Consider the following 22,046-nt stretch of genomic DNA (forward strand, 5'->3'; position numbering starts at 1 on the left):
GGGAGGAGGCCTGGGCGCAGCTGCACTCTGCCTAGGGCCCCCGGGTTCCAAGGACCTGCCGGTGGCGTCCGGCCCACCTGGGGCTGCCTTTCCCTCTCGCCGGGGGGCCCTGGAATTTCGTAAAGCCTCAGTTTCCCCTGTTGTCAGAGAGAGTCACCCGAGCACACAGTCTTCCCACCCAGCACGTGTGCTGGCTGTAGGCAGGTGGGAAGCGGGACCTGGGGGCCAGGCAAAGCTCCAGCTCCCTGTGGGTGCTGGGGCCCTGCAAGCGCCTCCCAGGCCTCCGATCCCCAGGCCCGCGGGCGGTTCTGACCCGCTTCCGCCCTGTGTCTCCCCAGGAGTCGTCCGACAGCACCCACACCACCATAGAGGACGAGGACACAAAAGGTACGGGGTGGCCCGCCCCCGCAGGGGTACGGCGGGGGTCTCCGTGTCAGGGTCTGTGACTCGGGTGCATCCGTGGGACCTGCCCTGCACAGCCTGCCAGGCCGGCGCCCTGACCAGCCAGGGGGCTGCTGCCCTTTGCACTCTGCCCCGGTGCCCCCACTCCCGCCGGGGTCCAGGCGCTCCGTCCCCACAGGAGAAATGAGGTCATGTTTGCATTTGCTCAGTTTCGGCTCTTCAAGTTCCTTCCTGTCGTGACCGGCCGGCCGGCAGCCAAGTGGACGGCAGCCGGGGGCCTTTCCTGGGTTCTGGGTGTTTCTGTGGCCTCGATGTGGGTGAGCGGGGATCTGGTGCCCACGTCCTCAGCCCAGGAGGCCGTGCCAGACGCTCTGGTCACACAGCAGCACCCCAGGACTGCCCAGGGCACCGCGGCGACCACCCTGCCGTCCTGGGGACAAAGGCCAGACCCAGTGGCCCTGAGCGTCCCCATATACCCTGGAGCGGTGGCGAGCACAGGACTTAGACGGGGGACATGGGGCGTGAGTGTGGTCTCCCCAGACTGAAACAGGCCGGAGCCGCCAGCTTGGGGTCGCCTCCCTGCCCTGGGCTCCCGGGGACGTCAGACCCGGGCCTGCAAGGACGGCAGGGGACCGTGGGGGGGGACCGGCAGGCAGCCCCCGCCTGGGCCGGCCTTGCATGTCTGCTGTGACTAGATGGCCCTGGGCACGTGTTGGGGCGACGCTGCCCCCCAGGGACCCCTGGACCCCACCGCATGGCCTTGGGTGGCCAAGAGCTGTGCCACAGGTCTGGGGGTCTCCAGCGTCACCGCCACCTTCTTTCCCCTGCCCTTTCCCCACTGCGCTCCCCGTCCGCCTGCGTCCTGGGCACATCCTGTCTGTGTGCCCAGCCCCCGGGGTCCCTGACACCCTGAGCTCCGGCAGGAGGGGCTCGGGGGCCCCGGAAGCCGAGGGCCCCGCCCGGCCCGTGTAAGCAGTGTGGCCCCCTGCGCCCGCTGTGCTCTGCCGAGTGTCCGGGCAGGGGCCTCTCTGGCACCGCGGCCCTGCCTCCCGCTGGCCCCCAACCTCGCACGTGTCTCGCACGCGTGCTGCTGCTCAGCCGGGCCCCAGGCAGCGGCTGAGGCCGATGGACGGTCCTCCCTGCCTCCCTGCCTCCCTCAGGCCGTCTGCTGCAGCCTCTGTGGTCCCGCGGGCTCTTCACGACGGCCCTGCCCCTGTCCGGCCGCAGGCCCGTGGGCTTAAAGGGGCAGGAAGGCCTGACCCCCGCCCCGCAGGCTGTCCCCACGGCTGACAGGCCTCGGCCGTGCGCTCTGCCCCCCTGGGCCGGCGCCCCTCCTCGCCTGGCGCCCTCTGCGCAAAGCAGCTCCCCCCACGTGCCCTTCTGCCCCCTCATCCCCCCCCACATCCCCCCCCTCACCCCCCCCCACATCCCCCGTGACTGTCTCTACCTGCCCATGACTCCCAGTGTCCCCCGTTTCCTCCACGGTCCCTTCCACCCCCCATGACCCCTCCATCTCCCGACCCCTGTTCCTCCTCCTTCCCCCCGGACCCTCTCTGTCTCCCCGAGTCCCCTCATGTCCCCTCTGCGCAGCACTGCCTTGCTTGGCCGTCAGCCTGTAGGTTTCCTCGCCTGCACCCACCCCGCCTGCCTCATGTTCACGTCTGTTCTGTTCCACCCCAGCCCCCAGGATCTCTGACACCCTGAGCTCAGTGAGGAGGGGCTCGGGGACCCCAGAAGCCCAGGGCCCCCCACCCTGCCTGTCTCCGGCTCTCCCAGGCCCCCCACCCGCCCCGTGTAAGTAGCACCGGGAGTGGCCCTCGGGGGGTCGGACTTAGCCGCAGGGCCCTGCCCCGCTCTGGAAGGGACGGCGGGGCACACGGAGAGGTGCCTGTGGCTGAAGACATGGGGGTGAACACATGCGTGTCAGACAGGAACCCGAGCACAGGCCCGGGTGGTCAGGGCCGGACCCCCTCAGGACAGCGCAGTGCGGCGGCTCGAGGAGCCGGCCAGGCGGGCTGCCGCTGGGGTCCGGCTGGCGGGGTCCGGCGTGGAAGGGCCTTGCAGGGCGGCGCTGCCCCACGCGAGGGGAGGTCGGCCTGCGCGGAGAGGGGCCGGAAGGGGAGGCCCCGCGGGCTGGAGCTGCCCCCACCCCGGGCGGGGAGGAGCCGAGCTGCCCCAGCCTGTCTGCCGGCCGCCAGTATCGCTTACAGGGATGGATGACACCCCAGGCCGGCTGCCCCCGCCGCCGCCGGGGAGGCTCAGGGCTCTCAGAGCAGAGGCTGCCGGGCCCGGGGCCGGGCATGGCGGGGGAGTGGCTGGGTGAGTGCTGACCCCTGCCCACCCCCTGCAGGCCAGGTGGGGGGCGGGGAGCGGGGAGCAGCGCGATGCATGGGAGCGGCTGCAGGCCCGTGGGTTCTCGGGGAGCGGCCCTGGGGGGAGCCGAGGACCTGCCGAGAGCACCCTGTGCTCAGCGCGAGGGGCCGGGGCCGAGGGCGGCCGCTGGCCCCCGGCCTGGCGGCGGGGGTTAGAGGGGGGCTGTGGCGGTGGCACTGGGATCCGGCTGGTCGTAGAGCTGGGGTGACGCCGTGGTGGGCGCACAGCGGGCCCTGGGGGGGTCGGAACCCCGTTTGTACAGCGTGTTGTCTGAGTTCAGAGGCTCCGCACCCCATCCCCCAGGCCCCCGGGCCCTCACCTGGGGCTTGGAGGCCGGGAGGGGCCCCTTGGGGTCGGCACTGCAGCCTGCGCGGGGGCTCAGCACAGCTCTGCCTATTTAGGGGTCTGCCCTGAGCGTGGCTAAGGGGGGGCTGCAGGAGGGCTGTGAGCAGAGTCAAGTGGGGGGACAGGGTCTGGGGCAGCAGACAGGACCTGGCCTGCGGGGATGGGGGTGGGGCCGAGGGGCGCTGAGGGCAAGGACCGCCCCAGCTGGGCGCTCTCAGGGGATGAGGCCTTTGCTCCTGGGGGTGCCCCACCTGAGCCCCAACACCCCAGCAGCCTGTGTGCAGGGAATCCCCAGGTGACAGCGAGGTGGGTGGCCTGGGGGAGGCACTGCCCAGGGCTGGAGCCTGTTTTCTGTGGGTCTGAGCAGGTGCGTGCCAGGCCCGGATGCCCCCCTCCACCTTGGGGACCAGGGTCCGCCTGTCCAGCACCAAGGCCCAGGCACAGGGGTCGTCCCAGGGCGGGCCATGGGCCCCTCCTTTCTCAAGCGTGTGCCCGCCAGCTGCCTCAGTGCGTAACGGGGCCGGTGCCCGCCAGTCCGGCCGAGCCCCCGTGGTCGGGGAGGACACGCAGTCCAGCCTGACCCTGTGCAGCTGTCTGGGGGCGGCCGGAGAGCCCCTGGCACCTGACAAACGCCAAGGGATAGGGTTGGTGGCAGCAAAGAGGCACCAGGTCTCCCCAGACCCTGTGCCCGAGCCGGGCCTCCCCGCGCGGGGCTCCGATGCCGCCCGGGGGCGGGGCGTGTGCGTGGGGCGGGGCAGCTGCCGCCCCCTGGACCTGAGACGTCTAGGCTTGTGCCGGCAGCCTGGAAACCCCCTTCTGTTTACTTTGTACTTTCTCTTCACACCCACCCCCGTTTTTCATTACAATTTATTTAAGAACACTCAATATTTCATCCTTACATAGAAGATTGGGTTCACGTACAGTATAGGGTGACTGTAAAATCAAAGTGCACTGAGAACAAAACAGGAAAAGTGTCCCCCGGCTCCAGCTGTGCAGCCGTCAGTCCTGTGGGGTGGGGGCAGCTCCTGTCCCCTGAGAAGAAGGGGGGCGAGCAGCATCGGGTCGGGGGTGGGGGCTCCTGAGCAGGGGCTGGACTCGGTCCTGGCAAGGGGCACCCTGGGCAGGACCCAGCCGGGGCTGCGATGCTGGCAGGGAGGTGGCCGGGCCACACTGGGCGGGCGGGGGACACTTGGCTGCAGTTGGAGGAGAAGGAAGCCAGCAGCTGGTCACCACCTCCGCCGAGGTGACAGGTGAACCGAGAGGGGACAGAGGGGGCACCGGAGGAGGGAGTCTGCTCAGAATTGGAGACGGCCCAGGCAGAGGCCAGCGAGGTGGGCGGGCTGCTGGGGACACACTGCGACCCTGGGGCCTCCTGCGTGGCGCCCAGGGGCGACTGGGACAGAGCTGTGCAGGTGGTCCCGGGGCCGGGGTGCTGGAGCCCGCGGCCACCCCTACAGGCTACCTCCGGGGCCAGCCAGGCAGGTGGGCTCCTGCGGTGACAACCCCGAGCCCAGCCCTGCCGGCGTCTGGACACAAGTCTGGCAGCGAAGCCCAACAGGCAGCAGCAGAGGCGCAGCGGCCCAGAGAGGGGCCCACGCGCTTACAGGCCGGAGCGGACACACACACTCAGAGGCACACCCACCTGACAGAGCACGCACGCACGGACGTGTACACATTCCCACGTGACCCACGCACGTCTGCACCCAACCCCTCGGGGGCCACAGCCTCCCGGGCTCACACGCAGCCCGAAGCATCTGCTGCTGTGCACTTGGCCCCCCTCCAGGTGGTGCTGGGGGGCGGGAGTGCCCATCTAGCCCAGTGCTGCCGGGAGGTGCACAGGCAGCCAGCAGGGCCTGCAGCGCACGCTTCTGGGTGCTAAGTGCTTGGGGCTGTGAGCCCACGGATCGACGCACGTGTGTGCCACTCCCGCGAGCCGAAGTGGAGACCGGTGGGTGCCCGTCCCACATGGCGGCCGCGCAGAGAACCGTGGTCCCAAGTGCCACTGGGAAAAGGGGGGCTTGTGTGCACAGATGCGTGGCTGGGGCAGCCTCAACCTGAGGGTCAGGGGGAGAGGCCTGGGGACCCTGTCTTCAGGCCACTTGGGTCTGTGTTGGCCACTGGCACCTACCTCATTGCTTTAAGATATCCCCACAGTGTGTGCCTGCGTGTACATGTGTGTATTTTGAGGGTGAGTGTGTATGCATTCAGGCACATCTGTGAGGGGAACTGGCCCCGGACCCTCCCTGGCACCTGCAGCTATGCAAGGTTTTATTTGAAACGTCCAGAGCAAGTAAGATAATGCTCAGACTTGAGTCCGCAGAGTGTGGGCTGAATTATCCTCTCTGCTTCCTTGTGTTTAAGATTTTTTGCATGAAAATGAGTTGTGCTTGGAGACAAAGGGCCCCAGGCGACCACCATGGGGGCCAGGCCTGTGTAGGGCTGGGGGACAGGGAGGGCTGGACGGGCCGGGCGGCGGTGTGCGGGCTGGCACCTGGGCTCGGGACCACAGGCAGGCGGAGACCGAGGGAGGTGAAGGCCAACACCTGGTCCGGGGGCCTCCAGGGGGCGGGGGGCTGAGGCCCACGCACTGCCCTCCGCTCTGCCTGGCCCCTCACCCCTGCTCCTGGCCTTTAGGCAGAGGCCTCATGGGAGCCCCCAGCCCACCCCTGCTGTGCGAGCCGGCCCTGCACAGTCCCCACAGGGGGAAGGAATGGTCGGGTTTGGGGAGGACCCGCAGGCCGGAGCCCTGAAGGCACGTCGCAGAGCGCAGCTGAGGAGGCCCGGGGTGGCTGCCCAGGGGGCGGGGGGCCCAGGTCAGGGGCTGGGTGCTGGCCGACGCCGTTCCCCCTTTCTGCATTTTTGAGACACATTGTGCCATGGATGGAATTTTCTATTATTTAAGACGTTTCCTTTATGACAGACATGGGAGGAGACTGTGGGACTTGGAAACGTGGAAGCCGTGGTGGCCTGGAGGGCATGGGCTGAGCTGGACAGTTGGGGTGCCCGGCCTCGGGGTCCTCCTGGAGAGGAGAGGCGGGAGGGGCCGGGGCTGCGTGGGGCCCGAGGGTCACTGGGCCTGTGTCCTTACAGCGCGGAAGCAGGAGATCATCAAGATCACTGAGCAGCTCATTGAGGCTGTGAACAATGGCGACTTCGAGGCCTACGCGTGAGTCGGGGCCTGTGTGGGTCCTGCGGTCCCCTGGGTGGGCTCTGAAGAGGGGTCTGGACGCCCTGGGCGGGTGCAGAGGGGCCCCTCCTCACCTGGGTCTGCCCCCCAGGAAAATCTGCGACCCAGGCCTGACCTCATTTGAGCCTGAAGCTTTGGGCAACCTGGTCGAAGGGATGGATTTTCACAGGTTCTACTTCGAGAACTGTGAGTGAGGGGGCTGGGGCGGGGGTGTGGAGGGCAGTCGGGAGCCCCGGGAAGCCTCCCCCAGTCCCCGTGCCCGGAGCCCCAGGCCGCACAGCCACGGACCCGGCCCGGGAGGGCGCGCGGCGGCCCAGGCGTGAGTGGCCGCTGCAGGGCTGAGCCGTGGCCCGTCTGTGCGCAGTGCTCGCCAAAAACAGCAAGCCGATCCACACGACCATCTTGAACCCGCACGTGCACGTCATCGGGGAGGACGCCGCCTGCATCGCCTACATCCGCCTCACGCAGTACATCGACGGCCAGGGCCGGCCCCGCACCAGCCAGTCCGAGGAAACCCGCGTGTGGCACCGCCGCGACGGCAAGTGGCAGAACGTGCACTTCCACTGCTCGGGCGCGCCCGTAGCTCCGCTGCAGTGAAGGTGAGCGGCGCGGGGGGCGGGGCCGCGGGGCGGGGCGGGGCCGCGGGCGGGCGGGGCGGGGCCGCGCGCGGCGCGCGGGAGCTGACTCCGCCCCCGCCGTTCCAGAGCCCGACGGATCGCGTTCGGCGCGCAGCCGCCCTGGCGCACGGCCTGCCTGTCGCATGTTTGTGTCTGCCTCTTCCTCCCCGGTGCCTGTGTCTGCAGAAAACCAAGACCAGATGTGATTTCTTTTTAAAAACAAGATGACAGCAACAACCACACACACACACACACACACACACACACACGATGTCGGATGAAATGGGAAACAAACTAAACAAAGGAAAAAGCTGTAAAAATGACTGGCATTTGTGGGGCCTCGAAACTACTGGCCATTCCCCACCCGAGCTCCACTCGTCCGTCCGCTCCCGGCCTCCGACCGCCGCGGGCGGTGACCTTGTCCACAGGGCGGCGCCCGGGGCCCTGGCCTGTTGCTTCCGCGGGACCCACCCCTGCCCTGTTCGCGGCAGGGGGAGGGGTGTCCGGCGTCGTCGGGCGCTGCGGGCCGCGGGCCTGAGCGCAGCCGCTCCCTCTGCTGCTTCTCCCTCCCTCCCCAAACCGAGAAGGCAGGCGTGGGCCCCTCCCTTGCGGCGCTCCGGTGCCCACGCGGACGGCGGTGCAGAGGCCGGGCGGGGTCCCCGGAGGACGGGTCGTGAGAGGAGCCCCCGAGGGCCCAGGGCCCGGGCTCTGGGCCTCCCAGGGGCAGGAGAGGCAGATGGGCACACCCGGCGCCTGGCGCAGGCCGGCTTGGCTGCAGCCCTGTGGGGAGGGACCCCTGGGCCGGCCCCTCCCAACACAGGGGCAGGGCTCGAGGGCCCCGCAGGGCTTGGCGCTGACTCAGGAAGGAGGGGCGTAAGGGACCGCAGCTCCGGGCCCCTGGCCGCGGCGGGGTCCAGGCCCCTGGCAGTGCTTTGGGAGGGCAGGGCAGGGCAGGGCCGGCCACGTCGCCAGGCATCAGGAGGCTGCGGTGTGTGACAGGGACCCTGAGCGGGGGAGGTGCAGGGCTCCGCTCAGAGAGGCTCCGTGAGGCTCAGGGACGGCGGCAGAGAGCAGCCAGGGGTGCGGGGCAGGTCTGATCGGGCCTGGCCACGGAGGTGTGGGACCCTTGAATTCCCGTTCTTTTCAACAAGGATTCTTTTCATCTTCCCTCACAAGTCAAGGGGGGGCGGGGGCGGGGACACGGACACAGAGTCAGGATGGGACGCAGCACCTGTTCTCCAAGGAGACTCTCCGTTGTCAGACACTGAGAGTGGACAGTCTCCTGCCCGTCCACAGCTGTGCTCAGGACCGCTGTTCCCACCCGTGGACACAGGGCGAACACCTGCCCGCTCCCCGGGTGTGGGCAGCGCGCAGCAGGGCTCGCCACGGACAGCATGTGGCCTGGCCACCTTCACCCCCTGGGGCCTCGTCCCGCCTCCCCTACCCCCTTATCTCCACAGAGCTGCCTGTCTGGGTTAATTTGGGGACTTTTTTCGGGGGATAGTTCTTTTGCATGACCCCCATGAGCAAGCCACACCCGCTCTTCTAGCTGGATGTCCGCGGTGTGGCCTCGCCGGCCCGCCCTGCAGAGGGCCGGCCGCCGCAGCGCTGGCCGGCTTTCCTCCTCTCTCTTTTTGCTGAGTTTCATTGTCTTTTCTTTCTGAGCCTTGTAAGTGTACAAAAAATTATTTTGTTCTGTCTCGGGAAACTGCAAATAAAAGAAAAACAGGACAAACTGCTTCCCGCGCAGCTGGGTGCTTTGTGCCGGGACCTGCCCCCCACGCCCAGGCCCGGCCCGCGGGCGCCCGCGGAGGCTGAGTGCGGGCGGCCTGGCCCCGGCCGCGCGGAGAGCCCGCCCAGGCCCCCTGTGCCGCCACAGCCACAGCTCCAACCGCTGCTGCCCCCGAGCCCCCAGCGCTCTAGTCGCCCTGTCGCCTCCGAAGTGCGGCTGGAGGGCAGCTCCTGGGGGAGGGGCCCCAGGACCGGGCTCCGCTGTCCTGCCGAGTTGCTCCTTCCACCCACCCTGCCGCCTCCACCTTTTCTCGCTGCCGGCGCCACCCTAGTCTGCGCGCGTGAGCCCACGTGCTGGGAAGTGCAGGCGGCACGCAGGCCTGACCCGTGTCAGACGCCGACGTCACGCGCAGCGCGGCGGTGGCTGCTGGGATGCCAAGACGAAACCGCCGGCAATGACAATGGGGTCCCACCGGGCTTCTCAGGGAGGCCCGGATGACAGGACCCCCCCAGCAGAGATCTGTGGGCGCTGATCAGAGAGAGAGGCCAGGTACTGAGCCTGAGGCGGCTGGACGGAGGGCGGGAGCGCGTGAGGGCTGGGGTGCAGGCTGGGCCCTCCCCTGGGCCTCCCTGCGCAGTGCGCCCGCGTGCGCTCTCCTGTCCTGGGGCTCTGCCCCACCGTCGGTGCCCTGGCCTGTTCCTCAGAGTGGACGTGTCACCCAGCTGTAGCCCTGCAGCACAGGGACACACAGCGTGCTGGGACCTCCCTCGGGAACGGCCACCCTTGGCCTGTGCGGCTGTTGGCGCTGACCGGCCACCTGAGCACTTGGCTAGGGCCTGAGGAGTCCATCTGCCCACGTGGCTGCACGCAGGGCCCCGCTACAGGCCTCTTGGCCCGCCTCCCTCCCAGACACGCCCTCACTTCGAGGTGGGTGGCTCCCCCAGGCCCCCTGGCCCGCCCCACCCCCGACCCCAGCGGCTGTCCGTCTGCACTTTGTCACATGCTTTCCTGGGACAGAAGCACAGGCTTCAAACCCATCCTGGACACGCTGTGCCCAGCCCAGGGGCCGACAGGCAGACGACGCAGGCACCCCAGCCTGGGCCGCTTCCTCCGGCTCCCGCTCCTGGCGGCAGGCACCTCACCCAGGCCAGGAGGCCCTAGACACCGGCGTCTCAGCGCCGGAGAGAGGCACCGGGCAGGCGTTCTCAGGTGTGTCGGCAGGAGGGCAGCTGCGCCTGGCGGCAGCGGCTCAGGGCTCACAAGCTGGCCCAGGAGAATGTAGGGCAGAGCCGGAGCGCCGAGTCGCGGCAGAGTGTCTCCTAGACCCAGGCCTATCAGCTGTAATCAGAGGCACTGTCCAGGCCGGGCCTCCCTGGGATCCGGATCCCTGATGGGCCATCCCTCACCCTGGCGCGTGCGGGGCAGGCCCACAGGCAGAGCCAGGCACCACGGGCAGCGGGAGGTCCGCGAGGGCCTTCGCCCCTCGTGAGCAGGGCCTGCTCCGGGCATAGCCCCCCAGGCCACAGCCGGGGGGGCCAGCTCAGCCCTGCCGGCGCCCGGGACTGCTCCTGAGCCCCACAGTGGTGGCGAGCCGAGCGCAGGGCCCTGGGCCAGCGACAGCCTGGCTGCCAAGTCTCTGCAGAGGCCCACTGCCCAGCTGCCCAGCTTGTTGCCTGAACGAGGGCCGACCCCCCAGCCCGCCCACCTGCAGGGCCTGGCTCCCGCTGGGCCTGGGGGGGTGGTGAGAAGGGGGAGGAGTCACGGCCTGGGCCCCCACGTCTGCAAAGCAGCGTGCACAGCAGAGGGGGACTCCCTGAAGGGGCCCCCTGAGGCTTAAAGCACAGGACCATTTTGGAATTTCAAAAGACAACTTTATCCAGACAGACACCTCTCACACACAGAAAAGTTAGGCAGCAGTTATTAAAATACACTCTCAGCCAGATGACTTGATGTTAGAATGACACAACAGGGGACAAGCTGGCACAGGGCCTGGCCCCACCCACAGCCTGAGCTGCCCAAGCGGGGTCACAGCCACCCCGGGGGCCAGCGCGCAGGACGGCTCCGTGCCTCCCGGGGCCTGTGCGGCAGGGGCGGAACCGCGTGGCCAGGCAGGCAGCAGAGGTGGGTGGGCCTGCGGCGCCCGGGGCGGGGCCACCGGCAGGGAACTGGGCCAGGCCCCGCGTTCTGGCCCAAGCGAGAGGTTCCAGGGCTGCGGGCACCTCCTGTTGGAGTGGAACCTTCAGGTCAGGCAGGAACCAGCACACGTGGGGGAGGCCCTGTGGACAGAGCCACACCAGCGACCGCCGGGCAGCGGCCCCCGTGGGGCCCAGGCTCGAGGGCGCACCTTGTCCTCAGGGGACACACGGGGCAGGAGGCGGCAGTGCTGGACGGGGTGGGTGGAGGGTCGCCGGGGCTCCTGCTGCAGGGGGTCAGGTGGGGGGTGGGCGGAGATGGGCCTCTGACCACAGCGGGGGCGTCAGGAGCCCTTGCGCTGGCTGGCACCTACGCTTGGTGCTCAGTAACAGCGGCCACAGGAAGCGCCACTTGCTAAGACACGCAGACCGCAGGTGGCTGCCAAAACAGGCTCGTCACCGGAGGCACACACTTGTGACCCTGACGTTCAAGGTCGGTCTGTAGGTCAGGTGTCCTGCCCCCTCCAAAGGCCTCCGAGGCCCCTCCGTGGGACTCTGCAGACGTCCACCTCAGCAGAAACGCAACCGCGTCGCAGAACGAGGCCCAGTGGCCGTCTCACCACATCCCCCGCCCTGCAGTGACGCTGGCGGCCTCCCCGGGAGAACCAGGTGTGCGCGCTGCCCGCCACCCCGCCCTGGGCGTCGGGAACCCCTCACTGAAGTGTTAACACAGTTAATGTACAAGTGAGACCCAGAGGCTGCTGAGGACAGCAGAGCTGGCCCCGCCCCCGGGGCCGTCCGGCAGAAACGGCCCCTCAGCCTCCGCAGGGGTCCAGAGTGTTTATCGTAGCATTTGGCCCAAAAATACACCTCTGGGCGCCTCCAGTTATGTTTGCAGAAATTACGAGACACGTGAACTTGAACATTCCCCGCCCCAGGTCCCTTCCACCAGCCCTCGGCTCCGTCCGGGAGCCCAAAGCGGGCGATGAGGTTTTGCGCGTCGGTCTTCCTGTGGCCTCCAAGGTTCTTGGGGGCTGCAGTTCGGATGCGAATGGCGGGGACTTTGCAGTGAGGGGGCCCCTGCGGGCTGCGGTCACATGACTGCACAGCACGAGTTTTGCTTCCGGGCCTAGAAAAGAACAAAGAGGAGCTGAAGCAGGGCCGAGGCGGTGGTGACCCGGACACACCAGTGGACCGGAGCGCTGAGCGGGACAGAGGGCTGGAGGCGGTCCCTCCTCAGCGTCGCCCAGGCAGCCGTCTGCAGGCCATGCCCTCCTCCCCAGTTCCTGCTACCAGGAAGTTGCTGGACACAAAAACAGGAATGGACATCGGCTGCCCACTGTTCCCACACAAGGCCAGTCAGCCCTGGTTCCTGGGTCCTGTTCCGATTCCTCAACCCCAAGGGCCACCGCCCCCATGATCCCCACCCCCAGCCGCGGCGGGCAGCCTGGAACCAGCAGCGGCTCAAGCCTCTGCTCCTGCCGCCGCCAGGGGCCTGGGGCCCAGGGCCGCCGCGCACCCACCGTTTTGTAGAAGGCTTTGGAGTGAATCCCCAGCACTTCGGACTTGGACACCAGGTCATCTATCTTCTCACCTCGTTCCAACAAGGACTCCATGGTGTTGTGCTGCACAGAGGAGAGGGGGCGACGTCTGCTCCGTCCACAGCGCGTGGCCGTGAGCCCGCCCATGTGTCGTGGGGAGCACCGCCGCCAGGCCCGCCCCCACACACGCGCACCCTGGCTCAGCCCGACCTGGGCCGGTGGCTGGGCCTAGGGACCTTCCCATGGACCCAGGAGCTTCTGACCAGCACTGAGTGCATCTCCCCAGCCTGCGCAGCACAGGCGTGGACAACCGCGCCAGGAGGGGCCTCCCCGTCCTGACTAGCCTGCGTGAGCACCTTCGCTCTCAGGAGCTATGAACACACAGGTCCACCTCCAAGAGGCAAAGGGCCTGCGGCCCTACTGCCAGCCTGTGTCACCCCAGGCGGCCACCGCAAGAGCCGACGCCAGACCCTCTGAACCTGAGTTCACACACGCGAGAAGGCATGGAGTAAGGAAGGAACACAGCGTTCCTGTCTCCGCACTGGCCCGGCCACTCGGATTTCTGCCCAAAGTAACTGGACTCAGTTACGGGTGGAACGAAGGCAGCGTGGCCACTGCGGCCAGAACAAGGCTGGGCGACCACAGCCCGGTGGCCAGGCCCAGCGCAGGAGCGGGCAGTGCCCACCAGCCTGAGGCCCCCCCAGCTCCGAAGCCGCAGCAGCAGCAGGCGGGGCTTGGTTACGAAGGACAGAGAGCACCTGAACTCTCACACCCAGGTCTCATCCCAAAACCGCGTTATCCAAGCACGGGCCCGGGAGCCAGGAGAGCTTCGCTGCAGGGCACGGTCTGTCAGGGCTTCCTGTCTGGTTGCTCGGGGTCCACCGACTGCCAGGCACCGCTGTCAGCGAGCGGGCTGTGAGCAGGGACGAAGAGATGGGGACGAGCTCCCCCACTGGCAGGGAGACCTGGAACTAGCAGGGCCGAGGCGGTGACGTTCAGAAAGGGCCTGGAGTTGCCTCCATGGACCTGCGAGGCCTGAGCGTGGGGACCTTCCTGGGAGGGGTGGGGATCACAAGACGTGTCTGGGAGCCTATTCTTTCTCCTGGAGCCGATTCCCAAGCTGCTGAAGGACTTTAAGAAGTGTGGCAGCTCGGTGGCTGCGATGGTTGTAAACCAGGGGATCTCAGGTGAAAACATGGGGTTCCCAACACCTCTGTGCTCTCAGCACCCAGGGCCCACGGGGAGGTGCCTGCCCGCTCTGAAGCAGGTGCAGGGGGCTCAAGGGCTGCTGGGGCAGAACTACTAAACTGACCATCCCCAGCCGGGAACCACCCATGAAATGGGGACGGAAAAGGTCCAGACTGGCTCCCAGCTTCATCCCTTGTGCAGCCGGTGCCACGCACGGGGTGAGGAGGGGCAGCCTGGGGCCGTCTGGCCTCGAGGCCTCTGAAGCCTGGAGAGAGGCAGGCCGTCCCCGCCTGGGAAGGCGCTCTGGCTACCACTGCGGCTGCGTGCCAGGCCCCTGCCCGGGCCCCCCTTACCAGAATGATCTTGGTCTCGTCCAGTTCTGCCTGCACCTTACTCATGGGGTCGGCTTCTCGGGGATTCTAGGGAAGAGGAGCCGGAAACAAACATGTCAGGGCTGGAGAAGCCGCCTGGAAACAAGCCCACCCAAGCGAGCGGGACACCCTTTCACACTCTGCCACGTAAAGCCACGGGACAGAGAAGCAGCAGCGCGCCCGGGGGCCCAGGCTCTCGGTCCTCATGTGGCGCCCGCATTTTCCACAGAGACAGAGACTTCCAGGCTGTCAGAACGGCCCCCAGGAGCCACCTCACCTGGTATGTGCTCAGGTAGCCGTCCAGGGCTGCGTAGCTGATGGTAGAAGGGGATCCGACCGGCCACTCACTCCTGTCAACCTGCCTGGAGAAATCGTCCAGCACCTGCAAGGCAAAGGAGCTCAGCGACGCCGCTCTGCACGCCACGCCCACGGCAGCAGGACCTGGCCCCGAAGAGGCGCTCAGGCCAAGGGCGGGCCGGGTGGACGGCCAACACAGGCAGAAGCCCCGACGCAGGTTCCCCCTCCCAAGCACGCTGGGCCCTCAAAGCCACGTGTGCCCAGCCTCAGACAAACCTCGACTGGTGAGGACAAGAGCATGCGAGTTCTAAACTACACGTTGAGCTTCTATTTAGGTTACGAACTCCCAGGAATGAGAGTACGCGTCCTACTCTTCCAACCAATTCTTCAAAAAGGAAAAATCTAAGCCGTCGGCAAACTCCCTGTGCTCCTACGTGTGCCAGTCCTTTGGGGGACAAGACACGGCCGTGTCTTGGAGGACCCTGTAACTAGCGGCCCACGAGGACAGACGCCCACAGCAGGGGTGGGCGCCACCAGCACTGCCGCAGGGGTCAGGAGAGCCCAGGGGTGCACGGGGGTCTCGGTGTGGGAGCGGGGCAGAGGCCGGGTGGCACTGGAGTCAGGTGCGGCTCAGGAGGAAACGGGGCCACACAGGGTAAGAGCTCGGCCACCGCCGGCCGGCCCTAGAACTGTGACCCAGAGGGGGGATGCAGTCACTGAATGGGTAGACCTGGGGCCCTGGGGCGCGAGCCTGGACAGAGGGCAGGAATCAGGGCCCCGCGGGGCAGCCGGGGAGGGCAGGGAGCAAGCTGACCAGGGGCCCCTCCCCCAAGGCCTCGGGCACGGTCGCACCCCCCCCCACCCCCCCCTCCCCGGTCCCAGGGCAGCCGACTGCAGACTCACCTTCTCCAGCAAGGTGAAGGCCACCCGGGATGGGTACTCGCTGTCAGCGATGACCACACCCGCGAGACCGTCGTTGCGCACGTAGACGTGGCACAGGTAGTCTGAGGAGACACACGAGGGCGGGAGGACTTTAGACCCTTCACCCCCAATCCAAGTGTCACCGCGCTGGGCTCTTGCCTTTTGGGCCAAGGAAGCTACTCTGCAGGCCGGCCGCGGGACTGGACGCCCACAGGACAGCGCGTGGGAGCTCGGCCATGGGCTTGGCCCAACAGCTGCTTTAGGGCGAGGAGATGCCCCAGGCCTGGCGTGCAGAGCCAGGGACGGAGGCCCCGTGTCCGGATGCAGCCCCAAGCTCTGGGCCAGGGCTGGCAGCGTCTCAGGGAGCAGCAGCCCCCCAAGGCTCTGCTCCCAAACGGAGGAAGCCGTGGGAAGCAAAATAGCCCCACGCCCTTTAAAAGCCCTGTGAGGGCAGCCCCCCATCAGGGAATCGGCTCTCCGGGCCCCAGGTGGCTGGCTCCGTTCTTGGGGGGTTGGCGGGGGGAGCGCCGGCAGCGAGGCCCATCAGGAAGAGCCTGGCCGCTGCGGGCTGGGTCTGCAGGAAGCAGCGGCACGGACAGTCCGTACGAGGGCTTTGGCCCCTCGCTCACAGCCCGCGGGACTGCCTCCAGTCACCGGGAAAGCCCTGCAGCTGATAAATATGTAGTTCTTGTTTTTAAGACTCTCAGCCAGGAGATTCAGAAGCTAAACAAGAAAAACAAACTAAAGAGGCCAGGAGGCCGACGGCCCCTGACATCAGAAGTGGACGGAGACCAAGGGTGGCAGGCAGGAGCGGGACGGGGGCTCACCACCGACACGCTCCAGGCGCCCATCCCCAAGTGAGGCAGACTCACACCCGGGGATGAAGCACACACACCGCAGAGAACTGGGTCAGGGTCTGAGGACGCGGCCGCAGGCGCCAAGCTGGGGAGGCGGACGCGGCCCCGGGGACTGCGAGCACTCACATGCCCACGGCCCAGGGCAGCGGCGGCACGGGGCACACAGGTCTCCCAGAGAACACAGCCGCCGCCGCCGCCCACGCCTCCCGGACGGCGACGCCGTCGACACAGCACCCACACCCCCGGGACTGCGGTCTAAGCCATGAGCAACCTGACCTGTCGGGACAACACACACGCCTGCAAAATAAATGCCGAACAGTCCTCACAGACGCCTGAGCTACGAGGAACAAAAAATAACCTCTTCAGGTTCCTGGTCAAAATCTACAGAACAGACTGCGGGGCGCCTGCGCAGGCCGCCCGGGAACCTTTTTCGGAGACGCCTCCGCTCTGGAGGACGCGTCCCTCGCTGACCCAAGAGCGGGACCGAGCTCTGGGGCGGCTTCACCCAGGCAGCGGGACACCGACAGAGGGCACGGAGTTCTGTGCAAACAGAGAGGAGGGGAAGAGAGGCCCGGCCGGCCTCTCCGGGCGGCGGGCTGCCCGCGGCCGGGCGCCGGCCCTCTTACCTTGTTCTTTGACGGAAGCTCTGCTGCCTTTTGTTGAGCGCTCCACAATCAGCTGGCTGGTGAAGGTCATGAATTCCTGAACACTAAGAAACACAGCACATGTTACTGGCTCCTGCCACCTTGTCCTCAACCCAATGGCGAGTGACCTGCGCTTATCCATAAGGTGACACTGCTGCTGGGTTTCAGCCCTTTCCCTCCCAACCATAGACATGTAACAAACGCTCTGTAAGTGAACAGATCCACATAGTTACAAATTATCACCACCATTCAAACTACTTCTGTTTGCTACTCAGCTCACCCCAACCACCACCTTCCAGACTCCTCGGGTGTTTTACTGTCCATGTAACAACTTGGTCAGAGGACGGTTGGGACACAGTGCAAAGCAGAAGCCAGTGCTTGTCCTCCAGGCCCCGCTGATTTCCAAGAAGTAGGACAAATAAAAACCCCTGGAAAAGCATAGGCGGCCAGACCTGTGTGGCAGATGCACAGCCAGGTACGGCCGCCTCACCTGCGGCACTGGCCCCGGGCACTGCCGGAGGGGTGGAGGGCAGCGGCTCGGACACGGGGCACGGGGCACGGGGCACGGCGGGGACACAGGCTCGGCACGGGTCGCAGGTGTTGCCCATCGGCAGCGGGTACGCGCGCCGCAAGCTACCGGTCTGTCAGTCCCCCATGAACCCCGACCCTCCAGCGTTCATGCGCGGAGAGCACAGAGGACCAGAGGGACCTGAGTTGGCACAAAGACAGAGAAGCAGCCACAGGGCAGCGAGTGGAGGCCAAGGCCCAGGGAGCCAAGTATCAAGAAGATACTTTTAGACCCAAAAGAAGCAGGAAGCTTCAGCAAAAAAAAAAAAAAAAAAAAAAAAAAAAAAAAATTAAGAGGCTGTTTTGGAGCCTGCCAGCAAGCCACTCTCATCGAGAACAAAACCGCTGCAGAGCCGTGGAGGCGGTCCAGGCGGCCGACGGCCGCAGGCCTGGGCCCGGTGACCACAGGCAGGCGCCGCGGGGTCCCTCTCCGTCCAGGCCTGGGTCACCCACCCTCCCACGGACGGGCTGCAAGCGTCTGTCCTACTTCCAACACCCACCTGCTTGGAACACACGCCCAGGAAGGCGCAGGGCTGTCCACCTCGCCGCTGGTGGGCCGCATGTGGCCCAAGAGTGGCTACGAATGCAGCCCAACACAAAATCGTAAATTTACTTAAAACATCATGAGATTGTGTGTGTGGGTGGGGGTGTATGTGTGTGTGTGTGAGGGATTACGTGTCACAATGTATTTAATGTGGCCGCCAAGACAACTCTCCTTCTTCCAGCGTGGCCCAGGGTCTCCCGGACGCTGGACACCCCCAGGAAAGCTTGAGCCCCTACCAACGCCGCGCCGCTTCCTCCCGGGTCCCCGGGGTAGGACCTTCGGTACCAGGGGGCCCAAACTAAGAGACGGCAGTTTGGGTCGGAGCCCGGGCTGGCCGTGGTGCGCTCCCTTGGGGCCTTGGCGACCTGCCCCAAGAGGGAGCGCCCGCCTGCACCTCTCCCGGGGCGGCTGGGATGCAGGGACTCTGAGGACGTGGCAGCCCCGGGCGCGACCCAGGGTCGTTGCCTGAGAGGTACTGGTTTCGAACACAGACTTCGAGGCCTCCGCCTACCAGTTCAGACATCGCGACGTGAGCCCGGGGAATCTGCATTTTCAAAGCTCCCTTGTCATTTTTACAGGGCAGCGATTTGGAAAACACCGAGTTTAGGGGCGTCTCCTGGAATGGCCTAAGCCTCCATCAGCGCCAGGATGGTGGCCAAGAGGTGCGGTCCGCGGACCGGACGGAAGAGGTCCCTGCGGGGGCCGCCGCCGTCGCCACCCCCTCCGCCGCCTCCGCCGCCCGGCTTCCCCGGCACGCCCCCGCGACCCCGGGCGGCCGGCCCGTCCGCCCACCTGGACCGCTGGAAGAAGCTGAAGGACGACACGTCGGAAGCGGCCTTGAGCAGCGCCGCCTTGGGCTCGCCTTTGTACAGGACGCTCAGGCAGTACAGCTTCATGGCTCCGCCGCGGCCGCCGCCCGGCCCGCGGACCGGCTCGCACGAGCTGGCGGCCGCCGCCCCTCCCAGACCACCACCGCCGCCGACGCGTCGGTCGCCGCTTCCTCCTCTGGGCTCGGGGTCCACTTCCGGTTCCGGTCAGGGGCCGCAGCCCGAGGCTTGCGGAGCGCGTCCTTGCCGGCGGAGCGGCGCGGCGGCCGGAAACACGCGGCGAGGGGCGGGGCGGGGCGCGAGTGCGCGTGCGCGGGGCCGCGGCCCCGCCCCGTGGAGCTGTCCGTGGCTGCCCGCCGCCTCCCGGGCCGCCGGGGGCCGCGGCCGCCGCTCTCTAGCTGGCGTGTTGAGACGGGGCTCCGTCCAAGAGGCGGCAGTTCCCTCGGAGCCTCGGTCGCTAAACGGCCCCGTGCGGTCAGGAACGGTCTTGCAGGACCGACGCGCGCGCACAGAGTCGCACGGGCGTCCGGGGCAGAGTCCGCGGAGGCGATCGGGCGGAGGTCGTCCAGCGATGCTTTGTGCGTTTCCGCACCTGTCCTCGCGGCCGGCACTTGGCACAGCGCGGCAGCAGGGCAGGGGCGCCGGCGTCAGCGTGCGCGTCCGCGGGAGACCGGGCTCGCCGTCCGGCCATAACTGGGTCTACCCCTGCTGGACAAGGTGGGCACCACCGCTTCCCGGAGGCCCGGCCCCGAAACGGCCGGCCGTACAGGGGCCGGCAGCCCACCGCGGGGCAGCTGGGTTGTTTCACTGAACTGACGTGAGCCTCCAGCCCTCTCGGGAAGGGGCTTCGAGCGGAGCCGCCGGTGTGGTCCGGCCTCCGAACGAGTCCGCAGCATATCATGCTTTGATGTATTGATTATTTTGAGTTAAGGCATTGCACTACAGCAGGTGCAAGAGGGCACTCTGACCCCACTTTCTATTCCGAAAGCAGGGGTTAACCTCCCCATGGAGCTTGCCCTCCCTGTACGAGGAGGAGGGGACGCATGCCCAGCACCCGGGTGGGCGGAGGCCGAGAGGCATCTGCACGAGCGAACCTTGCTAGTCACTAATCCACAACGGACTGACTGTCCCTGCCCAAACCCACTCTGGACACACGGTTACTTAGGCTGGTGGCCTGGCCTGAGGACGGCATCCTGACCACCTCGGGGCTGCCCTGCACAGAACGCATTTGACACTTGAGAGAAGCAGTGTGATTTGCACAGACTGGGACGGTGAGCGAACCTCAAGCAGTGTCAGTGCAAACTTCTGGTTAAACATGGAAGGTTAAATACACAGGTTTATATGAACTCCCTGGCGAATCTCCACTCGAATGACTTGGAGGCAAAGGACTGCAGGAGCACAGTGAATGGGCAAGGCCACCCGGGGCCGGCGGCTGTCCGCTGCAGAGAGGTCCTGTCTGTGATGGGGGCTTAGCCAGTGAGGGGCTGAAACCCAAGTGTCCTGGAGAGGCCCCCCCATGCGCACTCCCCAGGCTCTCCAGCCAGGAAAGCACCACCTTCTCTCTCTCCCCAGGGAACAGGATGCAGGGCCTTCCTTCTGGAGAGCTGAGTGGCTCAGAGCTTCTGCCCCTTTGAGAGCGAAACCACCCACGTTTCTAGTCCCTCCTGGGACAGTGTGTCCTGCGAGCCCAGTCTCAAGGCTCTGGTAGGTGTGCAGGACGGCTGCCTTTGGGTCAGCCCCCCTGTGGTCAGGGAGGTCGGGGCTGTGTCTTGGCAGGAGGGACTTCTCTGCCTCTGTGCTCAGCCGGAGGCCGCGGCCGGGGCCCGTGGGGGCCGCGAGCACTGCAGACTGCGGGCCAGCCCTTCAGCCCACTGGCTTCCGTGGCCTCGTTTGAACGCGATGATAACACCAGCCCTTCCTGCTGCCCCCACGTTGATCGAATGACAGAATGGGTGAAGTTCTTTGTGAATTACAGTTTTAATCAACGTGAGTTATAATAACAATTTTTCCTCATAAATATATTGCCGTTCTTTAGGACTACAGCTAACAAGATATGTGTAAGATCAATGTGTGAGAACAGTAGCAACACTCACCTAAAGGACACAAAAGGAGACCCAAACCGATGGAGTGATGTACCGTCTTTCCGAGTGAGACAATTCGACGTTATAAAGATGTCCATTCTCTAACATGAACCCCCATGCCCCCAAATGCTGTGCATATCCACTGAAATTATCAACAGCATTATTTTGTAAAATGGAGTGAGTAAATTATAAGATTTACATGAAAGATAAAAAGGTCATGGTAAAGAAAATTCTGTAGGAAAAAAAGAAGGGACGTTTGCTCCACCGGATATAAAAAAACTAAAAAGTTATGCCAACGGACAGAGTGCGGTGTGGGCCGAGAGCCACAGCTCGTGGGCGGAGCGGAGGCCGAGGCAGGCGATGCCCGGAGCTGCTCCCCTTCAGACCAGGGTCACCGTGACACGGGAACAGAAAGAGCACCCCAGGTGCCGCTGCTCGCCCCACACCCACACGGGAGGGCTGAGCCACCTGCGTGTGCCCTGTCTGGCAGCCCATCCCAGATGGCGGCTGGACCCTGGGACCTGGTAGACAACAGGAAGCCTCCCTGGCAGGAAGGGGGTGGGAGGTGGCTGTGGCCCTGTCTTCCCACCTGGGGCCACCGTGCTCCCAGAGGCCCTGGGGCGCTGTGGCTCCGGAGCTGGCCGCGCAGCCTGTTGGGTCCGCCTGCAGGTGACTGGAGCTGAGCTGTTCCTCCCCCAAGAGAATAACACAGTGACGTTCAAGCTGTGAGGCAGGTGGTGTTGCAAGTCTGTGAGAAAGGGCACTGGACAAACACCTCATGCCATGTGCAAAACAAATGCAGAAGGACCAAAGTGCTAACCATTAAAAAACTGGAAAAAAGTATGGAAAGAAATGCGGGAAAATATTTTGTAATTTGGGTGGGAAATGCTTTTCTTGAAAGCAAAGACTGAAATCCATACAAAGGAAACACTTCTGGGTGACGAAAGACACTGGTAACCAAGTCGTCGGTTCAGCAATAGGCTGGAGGGATATATAGCATGTTAGACACAGGATTATTAGATGTTATAGAGAGAATATAAAAGTAGTTTATACAAATTGAAAGACAAAAGATAATTCAGTAACAAAATAGTTAAATAACACGAACAAATCATCTTCAGGGAAAAAATACAAATAACTACTAAGCATATAGAAAGACGTTCAGCCCTGGCTGGTGTGGCTCAGTGGCTTGAGCACCGGCCTGCGAACCAAAGGGTCGCCGGTTCGATTCCCAGTCAGGGCACGTGCCTGGGTTGCAGGCCAGGTCCCCAGCAGGGGGCATGCGAGAGGCAACCACACAGGGATGTTTCTCTCCCTTTCTCCCTCCACCTCTCTAAAAATAAATAAACAGAATTTTTAAAAAATAAAAACATGTCCTGCACTTTGCAATTAAAGCAACAATGAGATGATAGATCAGCAGAAA

General features: G+C 65.6%; 2 protein-coding genes and 1 long non-coding RNA gene across 9 annotated transcripts in view; 2 read left to right on the forward strand and 1 right to left on the reverse strand.

Moving 5' to 3' along the window:
- CAMK2B (calcium/calmodulin dependent protein kinase II beta) overlaps positions 1-7,244 on the forward strand; it is a 51,104-nt gene extending 43,860 nt beyond the window's left edge. For all 7 annotated transcript variants that reach the window (XM_054571409.1, XM_054571410.1, XM_054571413.1 and 4 more), the window contains 5 exons: positions 339-387; positions 6,211-6,286; positions 6,399-6,493; positions 6,672-6,906; positions 7,012-7,244. In XM_054571409.1, the coding sequence (XP_054427384.1) occupies positions 339-387; positions 6,211-6,286; positions 6,399-6,493; positions 6,672-6,904 (453 nt within the window). In that variant the 3' untranslated portion in view covers positions 6,905-6,906; positions 7,012-7,244. The remainder of the gene's footprint in view (positions 1-338; positions 388-6,210; positions 6,287-6,398; positions 6,494-6,671; positions 6,907-7,011) is intronic.
- Positions 7,245-10,535: 3,291 nt separating this feature from the next.
- On the reverse strand, positions 10,536-18,700 carry YKT6 (YKT6 v-SNARE homolog). Its single transcript, XM_054571298.1, has 7 exons — positions 18,511-18,700; positions 16,590-16,672; positions 15,089-15,189; positions 14,166-14,270; positions 13,871-13,936; positions 12,312-12,413; positions 10,536-11,917 (listed from the first exon to the last, which is right to left on the reverse strand). Exons 1-7 carry the CDS (start codon positions 18,612-18,614, stop codon positions 11,882-11,884), a joined length of 597 nt encoding a protein of 198 aa, XP_054427273.1. The 5' UTR covers positions 18,615-18,700; the 3' UTR covers positions 10,536-11,881.
- Positions 18,701-19,180: 480 nt separating this feature from the next.
- LOC129068866 (uncharacterized) lies at positions 19,181-21,767 on the forward strand. The gene is made up of 3 exons (XR_008528965.1): positions 19,181-19,262; positions 20,118-20,249; positions 20,581-21,767. It is a non-coding gene; the product is annotated as an uncharacterized LOC129068866 (long non-coding RNA).
- Positions 21,768-22,046: the final 279 nt, after the last annotated feature.

This window comes from Pteronotus mesoamericanus, unplaced genomic scaffold (genome assembly GCF_021234165.1).
Source record: "Pteronotus mesoamericanus isolate MK-2021 breed Mesoamerican mustached bat unplaced genomic scaffold, CSHL_Meso_final contig_220, whole genome shotgun sequence".
Classification (NCBI taxonomy): Eukaryota; Metazoa; Chordata; class Mammalia; order Chiroptera; family Mormoopidae; genus Pteronotus; species Pteronotus mesoamericanus.